The sequence below is a fragment of the Alosa sapidissima genome, chromosome 7 (assembly GCF_018492685.1).
Source record: "Alosa sapidissima isolate fAloSap1 chromosome 7, fAloSap1.pri, whole genome shotgun sequence".
In the NCBI taxonomy this organism is placed as follows: Eukaryota; Metazoa; Chordata; class Actinopteri; order Clupeiformes; family Clupeidae; genus Alosa; species Alosa sapidissima.
The window spans coordinates 20,211,382-20,222,368 of NC_055963.1; the positions used below are offsets into that span (position 1 = coordinate 20,211,382).

General features: G+C 41.4%; 1 protein-coding gene across 2 annotated transcripts; it reads left to right on the plus strand.

Annotated features, from left to right (window-relative positions):
* Positions 1-3,539: 3,539 nt before the first annotated feature.
* On the plus strand, positions 3,540-10,013 carry LOC121713779 (protein-L-isoaspartate O-methyltransferase domain-containing protein 2). 2 transcript variants are annotated; one of them, XM_042098705.1, is made up of 6 exons: positions 3,540-3,683; positions 5,220-5,559; positions 6,610-6,712; positions 7,012-7,183; positions 7,608-7,731; positions 8,084-10,013. In XM_042098705.1, exons 2-6 carry the CDS (start codon positions 5,253-5,255, stop codon positions 8,623-8,625), a joined length of 1,248 nt encoding a protein of 415 aa, XP_041954639.1. In that variant the 5' UTR covers positions 3,540-3,683; positions 5,220-5,252; the 3' UTR covers positions 8,626-10,013. The 2 variants fall into 2 exon arrangements, with proteins under 2 accessions (XP_041954639.1, XP_041954640.1); XM_042098706.1 differs by lacking the exon at positions 3,540-3,683 and adding an exon at positions 4,218-4,437.
* Positions 10,014-10,987: the final 974 nt, after the last annotated feature.

Sequence of the window (10,987 nt, forward strand, 5' to 3'; positions counted from 1 at the left end):
AGATTGAAATAAACGCAAAACATACTGAAGAAGATGCATACGTGCATAGGGCATTACTCTGACACCAATGGGACTCTGTACAAACTTGTATTAAAGAACAGTGTTATGGTTGTTGTACTAAAGAAAAAATGCAAAAAAAAAAAAAAAAGGTTTGTGATGCCATTCACAGCCAAGGTCTATCCAGCTAGAGCATTTTTACAGAGATGAGCTATTTTTACTGGTCATTTTCTAGACATAGGTAATGCTCTCCTTTAGGAAAACAAAAAAAAAATGAATAGGTACTTCCAAAATAAAGAGCACTTCCACAGTGATAGATGAATTTTATTGTTAATTTTTGTAGAGGTGGTTGTTCCTTTGCTACTGTGCCATTTTGTAGAGCGGGATGGACCTTGGCTGTGCACATATAGAGATATCTTTGCGTTTTTTGTTTAATTTTTAATTTATGTGCATTTTTGGAAGTGACTACAGTAGTTGGGTCTGGATTGTGACTGTGTTTGTGTACCTATGTACTCGTGTTGAAGTGTCAGTGTTAAAACCAGGAACAGTGATGTCTTATTGTGAGGGAGGGGGGTATGATTCATTTTAATGTTATCTATTGAAAACATTAATAAAGAACAAATACCTTTGAGACACTGTGTCCTTTGTGTTTTTTAATTGCATGTGTAATGTGTGAAATGGTGAAAAAGAGAGGTTTTAATAGCATATCTGATTCTGACTAAGCCTAGTGCCAGAGACTATGTGATGAAAATCAATAGCATTAGAGAGCTGACATCTAGTGGCCAATAGAAGACATACCAGGAACATGTGATTGTGTAATAGGTCTACAGATGGCAGGCGACAGAAACAGATCTGGCCTTATCCTGTCCAGAGTAAGCTATATCAAGGCCTACACAGAGCATATTCAGTGGATCAGCAGGCTAAATAGAATTATTCTAGATACGATTTAATTAAGGCAAACAAAACAGTCTAACATCAAATGAAGTCGACTAAATAAGACTTAGAATTTACTCAGTCATTGGCAAACACTATTAATTACTTATACTTATATGACTTTTATACTGATTTCTTTTTTCATTTTGTTGCTGTGGTTGTTGTTTTTAGACCATCTTTCAACAATGTTTGACATTTTAACCTCCACTAAGAAATTATTATTCCAATCAGATTTTGACTGGCCATCTGTCTCACTTGTCTCCAAGCGCCAGCATGCTGAATTTAGATTTTACTGAGGTCATGCCCAGAACCCAACAACATCAATACCACATTGTTATGGAAATGTGGTTATGTTATGGCCTATAGATGCACATCCACACGGGCATATCACCATGGGCTGCTCCAAAGTAGAAGGTCTTTACTAATGGATTAGAAACATCAATTTGAAAATTAGAATTAGAAGTGTAGAATGCAGTCTACTCAATAGTCATTGATTTCCTCATACATCACAGAAATGGTTTGATAAGGTTTCTGTTTACATTTTGTTGGGTTGTTTGCCAAAGAACTGCCATATGGAGTAGAGTGGGGAAAATGAGCTGTTTTTTTTAAACAGAGTTAACCTTTCACCAATGGAATATGAGGCAGAGAGAACATCTATTCAACACAAGTTCAGGATAGGTGTCAATTGAAACCTTAGCAGTGTGCCTGACTCAAATAGAGAACTACATGTGGCTAAACCTGCCCCATGTTAAAGGTGTATTGGGCCATCTGAGAAAACAGTTAGTAACTACTAAGCAGCTTATTAATATCATCAGGATTAAGAAAGAATGGAAGAATGGAAAACTTAAATAACTTTTCATTTGGTAATTAGTCAACTGTTATCCATGTTTTGGGGATTGGGTAGGATGGGATGGGGATGGGGGGTTTAAGGGAAAATGTTACGCTGTGCTTAAGACAAATGCTATGTTTACTTCCCTTTGTTCAAAACACAATATGCATTGCATTAGAAAACAAAATCTAATGAAACACCAATGACACTCATCTGCGTGTTTGGCATAATAGCAAACCTTTGGCCTGTACACATGATGTAACATGTCACAAAATGTTCTGAATATCCGTACTTTCAAATCAACACTGACATATAACTATGTAGCCTACAAAAATGCTATTCAAGGTGGCAAAATATGTGTCTATGTCATCCACAAAGAGGGTAAACAAGACAGACGACGAGCACACTGTGAAGCCCCTTTCATTTTTCCACTGTAATTGTTATGGTTATGGTTATGGTTATGGATTTGGCAGATGCCTTTGTCCAAAGCGACACACAAATACAAAACAACATAATATTTAAAATTGAACAGGGAACAGATTAGAATGTTGGTCAAACTATAATAAGGAGAATAGTAATAATAAACAACAATATCAATTCAATCAATAGCCTAATAAATAAGCAATGAAAAAGAGGGAAAAAGCAATAATAAAACAATAATGTCCATTCAATCAATAATATAAAAACAATGACATGGTAAGACTACATTAAGGAGAATATCAATAATAAACAATAATGTCAAATGAATCAACAGCCTAATGAAAATAAAACAATATTATACAAACCATAACACATAAGAAGCGCTTAAACAACTAAGTATGTTGAACAGGAATGTCTTTAGACCCCTCTTAAACGACCCAAAACTACCACAGGAACGGAGAGCACTGGGCAACTAATTCCACCAACATGGAACCACTGAGGAGAGTCTTGAATTAAACCTAGTTTTTATGACTGGTCGACATTGTGTGGCATGACGACTGTTACACTAAGTTAAAATATGAAATATAATGTCAGTTATTCATTGTTAGCTCAAACCCTACCCTACCTGTCCTATGTGTCACATGCTTACCTGTCCTAAGCATCCCACCTACTCCCCAGTCTCCTCCATTCACTAGCTTTCTCATTCACAGGGGGTGCAGAGGACATTGCTATAGATCATGGCCAGCTACCAAGCCAAACCTATGCCGTCAATGAGACAAACATGCATATTCTGCACTCTATTCAATGATTCCAGTGGGCAAACTAATATGCCAAGTGAACCACTGACTACCCCCAAGGCTTTGGCTCAATATGCCCCTTTGCACAGCCAACTGGGGAGAGTAGGCCTATAATTTTGCAAGCCAGCTCATTCACTAACATTACACACTGGCCAGTTCATTAACATCTTATCAATTCTTAAACTGGAATAAATTAGCCTACTTTTGATATTAAACTATTGGGAAAAGAAAACGTTGACGAGCAAACGTTTTGTATTATTAGGCCTATAATTATTAGGCTATATTAAATGTTTTGTTTTTTTAAATGTGGGGGGGGGGGGGGGGGGGGGGGGTGTAAGAAGGCCTTATGTAGCAAAATTGTGAAGGATATGGTTTCCAAGATACAGACAGGCCCGTTTAAAGACTGGTTCATTTCACTCCTACCCTTTACAAAATAATCTGCTTTTCTATGTAGGGAAGCCTATATTTACAAGAGAGTGTAGGGCAGGCTACTGTAGGCCTACCTTGTTCACACTTCTGCCGGTGACACACATTTTGACGTGTTCATGCGTGCGACGTCAGTGCGTCTGCTGTCCTGGCCAGTGTTTACATCCAGTGTTGCAGCCACAGAAGCAGAGTATTTCCGAAGAAAACCTTGAAAACACACGGCCAATAAAGGATATATCGCCTTTTTGCATGAAACAGCACAGAAAGGCTATAATTAAACGGTAACAATGATTACGCAAAAATATTGAATATATTCCCAAATATTTCCTTTTGCGACTCTTTTGTCTTAGATAACCAGATGGCTAGCTAGCCAGCCTGCCTTCACTTTAAACGTGGCTCTCTCTTTACGCTGTGGATTTCTGTTTGGTGTCGGTGTCTTTTGAAAGAGCAAGCCTTAACGCTGAACGTTTGAATGATGACAGCACGTTTGGTGCTACGAAATTACAAACAACCTTGTCCGTATCTGTGTTTATTTTTGTTATGCTAACATTAACTGGGTTATCGATAGCGAAGTAGGTTAACATAACACAAGCGTTAGATGGATGGATGGGCGCCACTCAAATGTTATGAATGCCAGTGTTGTTGTTTCGGACTGACAGCATTACCTGCGCCGTATTGTATTTACTTAATGTCATGGCACACATATTTTAGGATTTGTTGGTGCTGCACACGGTTTACTTTACGTTAATTAGTGTTTCATCAAAGGAAGCATCTTACCATCTGCTGAGTATACGACAGCGTCACTCAGTGGACATTGCAGTAGCTAAGTTTTAGAAATCGATGAAAGCAGATTTTTGAAAAATGGTATTATCAATAAACAATCTTAGTCGTGCTCCCTAAATACAGACGTATCAAAGTATTGGAAAGGGCACTGCAGGAAGCCGAACCCAGGCTAGAGAATTGCAGTGCCATATGCGCAGTCAACCCACTGATACTGCAGTCAAGTACCCACGAACAGCACGGGACTAGGCTAAAGTAAGCTAACACGTAATTGTGAACGTTCTTCGTAATTGTCTGTGTTTTACGACTTGTTCGCCAATTGGCACATCTCCCTTTGATGTCCCTTCGTTTACATACCAAATGTTTTTTTGAAAGCAGCCAACCATGTCAGTTCTGCCAAACAGTCTCACTAATCATGCTACTTTGCTTCCTCGTTAGATAGTAGACCTACTAAGCTCATTCGCCGTTGTTGGCCTGTAAGTGTGGAACAGCTGCGTGTCATTTTTAAACTTTTAAACTTGGCATGAGAAATATATAAAATGAAAGGCCTATCGACACTGACAACAAAGGTTGTGTGGTTGTGTATTGTACTACTGTGACCGATCTAATTTAGATTAAACCAACCCTGTGATTAAATAGTATGTGTTAGCAACCTCCTAGCTGAGCCAAATGAAAGAAATCCAAACTCTAACCAATGTTGTTGATCGGTTTTTGTTTAAGTTGACCATTTATTCACGGTTGTCTTGATCAGAGAGATCATTGTTAGCTTCCTGTAAAAATCTACATGTTCAGAAATGGTAGCAGTATTGTCAGTCTGCAAAGTCCCAAAAATAGGCATCATGATTCACAATGGCCTTGCCAATTAGTGTACTTGATTATTGTTTTAGTTATGTAATGATTTATGCCACAGTGTTTTCTATTGTGTTTCTTATGCTCTGCTGTTGGAGCCATAACCGTCAGTCATAGTATGTCAGTTAGTCAACAGTGCCTGATTGGCTGCATGTGATTTATGTGTCTCCCTATTCCACCCAACCCAGGTCCACCACAGTGTCTCTCACTCTTTAACCACAATGGGTGGGGCGGTGAGTGCAGGAGAGGATAATGACGAGCTGATCGATAACTTGAAGGAGGCACACTACATTCGCTCGGACCTGGTGGAGCGTGCCTTTCGGGCCATCGACCGCGCCGACTACTACCTGGAGGAGTACCGCGACAATGCCTACAAGGACCTGGCATGGAGGCACGGAAACATCCACCTCTCGGCGCCCTGCATCTACTCGGAGGTGATGGAGGCCCTGGACCTGCAGCCGGGCCTGTCCTTCCTCAACCTGGGCAGCGGCACGGGCTACCTGAGCACCATGGTGGGACTCATCCTAGGTGAGTGTGTCCTGCCAAAGCTGATGAGATAAGGAGAACGGGATCTGGGATTCAAGAGCAGCTGTTGCAAGCCTGTTTGGTTAGGTCTGTTTGTCATTTTTTGGGCAAAAAGTGAGCAGCAGTAGCTTGCTCTCTGCAGTTTGCTTTGATATGCCCTGATGGATTAGGCATGTTTAGCCACACACAGTCAGGTGCTAAAGACTGTGGGTGTATGAGTGTAAATGCTATCTGTAAGTCAGATCTCTGTCTTTATGTGGAATTGTTGAGGCAAAATGAGCCAAGTTTAATTACACACATCCATGTAAATCGGGTGCAGGATTAAAAATGTTACAGATAGGTGAGGATCCGCACACCGGAGTGCTCACATTAAAGTTTTTTTAAATTTTATTTACAGTGACGTTTCAAGCCCTTACGGCCCTTCCTCAGACTGCTCAGAATTGTTGAGCGCAAGTCATAATCCAGTGGTGGGGTTAAAAAAAGTCACCTGCACATTTGGTTGTGAATTTGTTTAGATAATCAAACAAGTTCAAGGTCTGTCTGAGTAAATCACTGAATACCACACCAATGCATGCCCTATAAAATTGGCACTTTACCTTCACTGTAAGAGGCTTTGGATAGAATCCTCTGATAAATAATTATATTAATCTGACATGATGGTTTAAAAGGTGTTGGCTTTTGTGTGCACCTCTAGAAAGAACACAAAGAGCCTATCATGTGTTTGCCCTTTTAAATATTCAAGTGTTCAACTGGCGTTAGTTTAAATCGCTTCACCTGATCATTTCTTGGCCGGGGTACAGGTGATTTCAGATGGACTCTAAATGGCTCCTGATGCATTACTCTTGTGTGGAACACATCAGTGAGGTGGCCTCAGATCATGTTCCTGAAGAACTCAATCACCCCAGGAGGCTCAACAAGATTAGCGTCCCAGACACCCTAGACTCTATCTGAACCTTGAGGCAATACAAGCATAAAGCTAGAGTGTGAGCTGGGTGATTTCAAAATAAAATAAAAATTCAAAATTGGTGTTCTTGTTGATGTCTTTGTCCTAAGGACCCTTTGGAGTGAACCATGGGGTGGAGCTGCATGCAGATGTGATAGAGTACGCCTACCAGAAACTGGACCTCTTCATTAAAACCAGTGATAGCTTCGACAAGTGAGTTCACTTTTGTTCCCTCTCTTGTTGACTTCCACCTGAAGTGTAGTTGTTTCTAGTTAATAATCAAGAGAGAGATGGCTTTGGGAGAGGTATGTGCTGAGTTCATGTCTCTCACATTAACCCAGTAGGAATGTTACTTTTAGCCATGCTTGTGAAATTGCTCGGAAATTGCTCCTGTGTTTGTTCTGCAGTCCATTCTAGTCACTCATATTGGTCAAGTTATGTTGATATTAAGGTGTGTGTGTTTGTGTGTTTGTGTGTGTGTGTGTGTGTGTGTGTGCGCGTGGTGGCTGCAGGTTTGAGTTCTGTGAGCCCGTCTTTGTGGCGGGCAACTGCCTGGAGATCCCCCCGGACAGTAGGCAGTATGACCGGGTGTACTGTGGCGCAGGGGTGCAGCGCGAGCACGAGAACTACATGAAGAACCTGCTGAAGGTGGGGGGCATCCTGGTCCTGCCCCTGGAGGAGAAGGTGAGAACAGGAACACACTGCAGAGAAGCTCTCTAAAGCTCCAGGGGGAAATGAGGAGGGTCTAGTTACACGTCTCTTAAATGAAGTATACATTTATAGTAATGATGTGAAGACGTTTGTTTATGTGGTTGATTCTGGAAGGCCGTAGTGCCCAAAATGCTTTAGGATTTTTTCTGCAGGGATGCAACATGGGACTTTGTGGTGGTTTCTTCAAGTTATGTAGAGAGAAGTTCTCTATCTCCCTACGACTGCCACAGATGTGGACTAAAAGGAGTAGAACGTGTTTAGAATGTTGTTTCTTGCCAGTGAACATGACACTGCCTCAGAGTGACTTGTCCTTGTAGGTTCTTTAGCCTGTATTGGAACTTGCCCATGATCCAACACAAACAGACTGAAGCTTGAACTCTGACCTGCTCTTTTACAGCTGACCAAGATCACCCGCACAGGCCAGAATTCCTGGGAGACCAAAAAGATCATCGCTGTGTCCTTTGCTCCACTGGTGCAGCCCAGACAAGATATCAACGGCAAGACTAGGAATGTCCCACTGCGTAAGTACTCACAGAATGACCAAAGCTAGCTTACAACAGCCAATTTTAGTAGTTGTGCAAGGACTTGGCATACGATCAGGGGAACACGAGGAACATAATAGAACAATGCTGGTTTTGGGTGTGTGGCTTATTCCATGAATATAATCTAGTGGCTTGTATGACAATGAGTCATAAGATCAGTGAGATAAGATCTGTCATTTAAAATTATTCAGGTGTGTGATGTTAAAAGAGCATGACACACAAAGTCAGGTGTGTTATATGGTTTATAGGGGATTAAAGACAGACTTGGACATTATACTTGCTATACTTATATCTCTTCTCCCACTTATCTCCTCTCCTGTGTTCACCACAGCCATTTTTGAGGTGCGATCGCTTCAGGACCTGGCCCGCCTGGCCATCCGTCACACACTCAGGGCCACGTCAGGGTCCCCCGAGGGCCGCAGCAAGAGCCGCGTGTCGTTCCCAGGTGCCCGTGCCATGCACCGTTATGGGCCGCGCTTCAAGCGCCGGCGCCTGCACCGCCGCCGTGTGGACTCTCTCATCCTCCGCGACTCGGCCATCCCGTCGCTGGCCGAGCTGAGGGCCCACGGAGCGCCACGGGAGTCTGAGGATGGAGAGGAAGAGGGTGATGAGGAGGAGGACGAGGGGGCCCGGGGGAAATGCGGTGGCCGCAGCTGCAGCAGCCGGCGGGGGAAAGGTGCGAGGGGCGACGAGGAGCAGGAGGATGAGGAAGAGCATGTGGCCCGAGACGAGGAAGAGGAAGAAGAGGAAGAGGAGAAAGGCAAAGGTGAGCCCCAGGGCGAGCCGCCCGTCAACATCCTGCGCGAGAGGATCCTGGGACTGCCGCTGCCCGAGCCGCTGAAGCTATACCTGCTGTACTACCGCGAGAAGTGAGGTCGAGGAGAATGAGAATAGATCGCAGCGCTCTGTTCCTCCCACCTTCCTTCCTTCCTCCCTACTTCCCAACCTCTTTCTGTCTCTCTTTACCCAAGGAGTGCAATTTACAAGCAGAGAGAAGGATCTGGTGAATGGCTGACATAATGATGGACAGAGTATGAGTGCTGATTTGTTGATTGGTGACACTACTGTCTCTGCCCCCCGGTGTGAATATCTAAGACCATTTTACCCATCGATTTAAACATTTGGTGAAAAAGCTGGGATTTGCCAAGCAGATCAGGTTAAAGAGGCCTGCTCTTTTTCGTTGTTGTTTTGATTTTTATTATTATTATTATTATTATTATTATTATTATTAATCAATTTGAGTTGGTAGACATTTCAAAGACTATAACTGCATCAAGACAGAAAGGAGGCAACGGTATTGCTTTTTCAGGTGAGTGTGAGGATGTGGTGGTGCGGTGTTTTTTTTTTCATTGCAGTCTTTCATGGCAGCTCAAGGTTGCTCAACCATTAGCGCACAAAGAGCATAAATTCATTTGTGTGTTTGCATAGGGTGATCTGGCTGATGAGTTGTAAATTCCTCAGGCGTGAGTTCATTGAGGCCCTAAAAGCCTGCTCACCCATGGTACATGATCTCCTACCACCCCAGGTATTCATTCCATGACGCAAGGGTTTTCATGCCCACGACCTGCCCATCTTTATCTTCACATTTGTTGCAGTGGGTCAATATTAAAGGAGAAATCCGGCGATTTTTCACATAGATCATAGTTTCTTGAGGTCACCGAGTACTGTTGGTTTTACCTAGCTCAAGTTGCTAGTTCCAACAGCTAAAGCATCCAGGCAGCTACAGCGCTACACTCTGGGGGCATGGGGGCTCATGTACATGCCCCCAGAGTGTAGCGCTGTATCTGCCTGGCTTGTTTAGCTGCTAGAACTAGCAACTTGAGATAGATAAAACTGTTTTTTATTACTGACAGTACTCGGTGACTTTGAGAAACGGAGACCTATGTGAAAAATCGCTGGATTTCTCCTTTAAGTCAACATTTCACTGGCAGTGTTTCCAGGTGATTTTTACTGATAAGGGTTTCCGACCCCATTTCATTTCCGTAGAAATGTTGTCAGAAGCAGTGCAGTATAAAGTCTCAGTTTATAATTTGTCATATGCATTCATTGTAAATGTAACACAGAGAAAGGAAAATCGTGTTGGGGTTTTGTTCTATGTTGTGCTTTCCACTGTATTTGAATTTGTGTCATTATTATTATTTTTAAGATGAGGCTCACAGGGTTTTAAGTGTCTAAGTAAAAACCAGCATGAAGTGCTCAGGAGAACGAGGGAAAAAACAAATGTTTTGGCATATACAAATACAGCAAGAGAAGGAACACTTCACATAGATTGTGTTGGATTGGTCAATATAGCTTTCTTTTCTTTGGATGTTTTCTTTTTTCCCTCTTTGAACCAGCTTTACACTTCTGTGATTTATCCGGGGTGGATTGCTGTTATTCCTGTGTGCTGCTGGTGAGGTGAAGTTAAGCAGGGGGTGGAAACACAGTGAAGACATTTTATTTTTCTTGGAAGTATCTTTTTAACCAAAACCAAACGCATATTTTTTCCAAACAAATTATTTCAGTTTTTGCTGCTGTTATTAATAATAATAATAATAATAATGATGATGAGAATGGCTTGAATTTTTGTAGTTTCCAGTTCTTAGGTCTTTTTAGGTTTTTTGTTTTGTTTTGTTTTTCATTGTTTTCCCCTAAAAGCATATATGAATAAGATGGAGATGATTATCTACAGCTAAAATACACATGGGACTTTCAAAGTGCCTTATGAGCATACATTATTGAATACATTATTAAATAATCCAGAAAAAGAATATAGCACATCTTTCAATAATGAAAAATAACATGTCATTGAGGGTTTTTTATGTTGATGTGATGACAGTCATGTCAAACACATTCATAGATTATATGGACTCTAACTGGAAAAGGGGGTGGGAGAAAATAATGTACAAAGGATTGGCCTTTTGGCCAGAATGACCCTTGAATGGGGAGTTCTTGATGTTTTTTCTTTGAACCATTCCCTTTGCTTTTTCTGGTTGTCATATTTCTGAAAGACTTTGATTTCTTTACATTTACTATATTAGATGAATGTAGAGGTTGTGATTTTTGCATAATACTGTATGCTGTTTCTCTGGTGTTCAAAGTTTTTTTCTGTTGGAAGTTCATCCGCACTGTTGGTGGTCTTCAATAAATAATAAAAAAAAAAAATATATATATAATATATGCAAATCAATATGGTCATGGCAAAGTCAGGAAATCAGTCAAAAAATGTACTTAACCTAATCATACTTAGAAAAAA

Coding starts and splice junctions, on each gene's coding strand:
- LOC121713779 (XM_042098705.1), top strand. CDS start 5,253: ATGGGTGGGGCGGTGAGTGCAGGAGAGGATAATGACGAGCTGATCGAT. Junction 6,713..7,011: donor ACCAGTGATAGCTTCGACAA/GTGAGTTCACTT, acceptor TGGTGGCTGCAG/GTTTGAGTTCTGTGAGCCCG. Junction 7,732..8,083: donor GACTAGGAATGTCCCACTGC/GTAAGTACTCAC, acceptor TGTTCACCACAG/CCATTTTTGAGGTGCGATCG.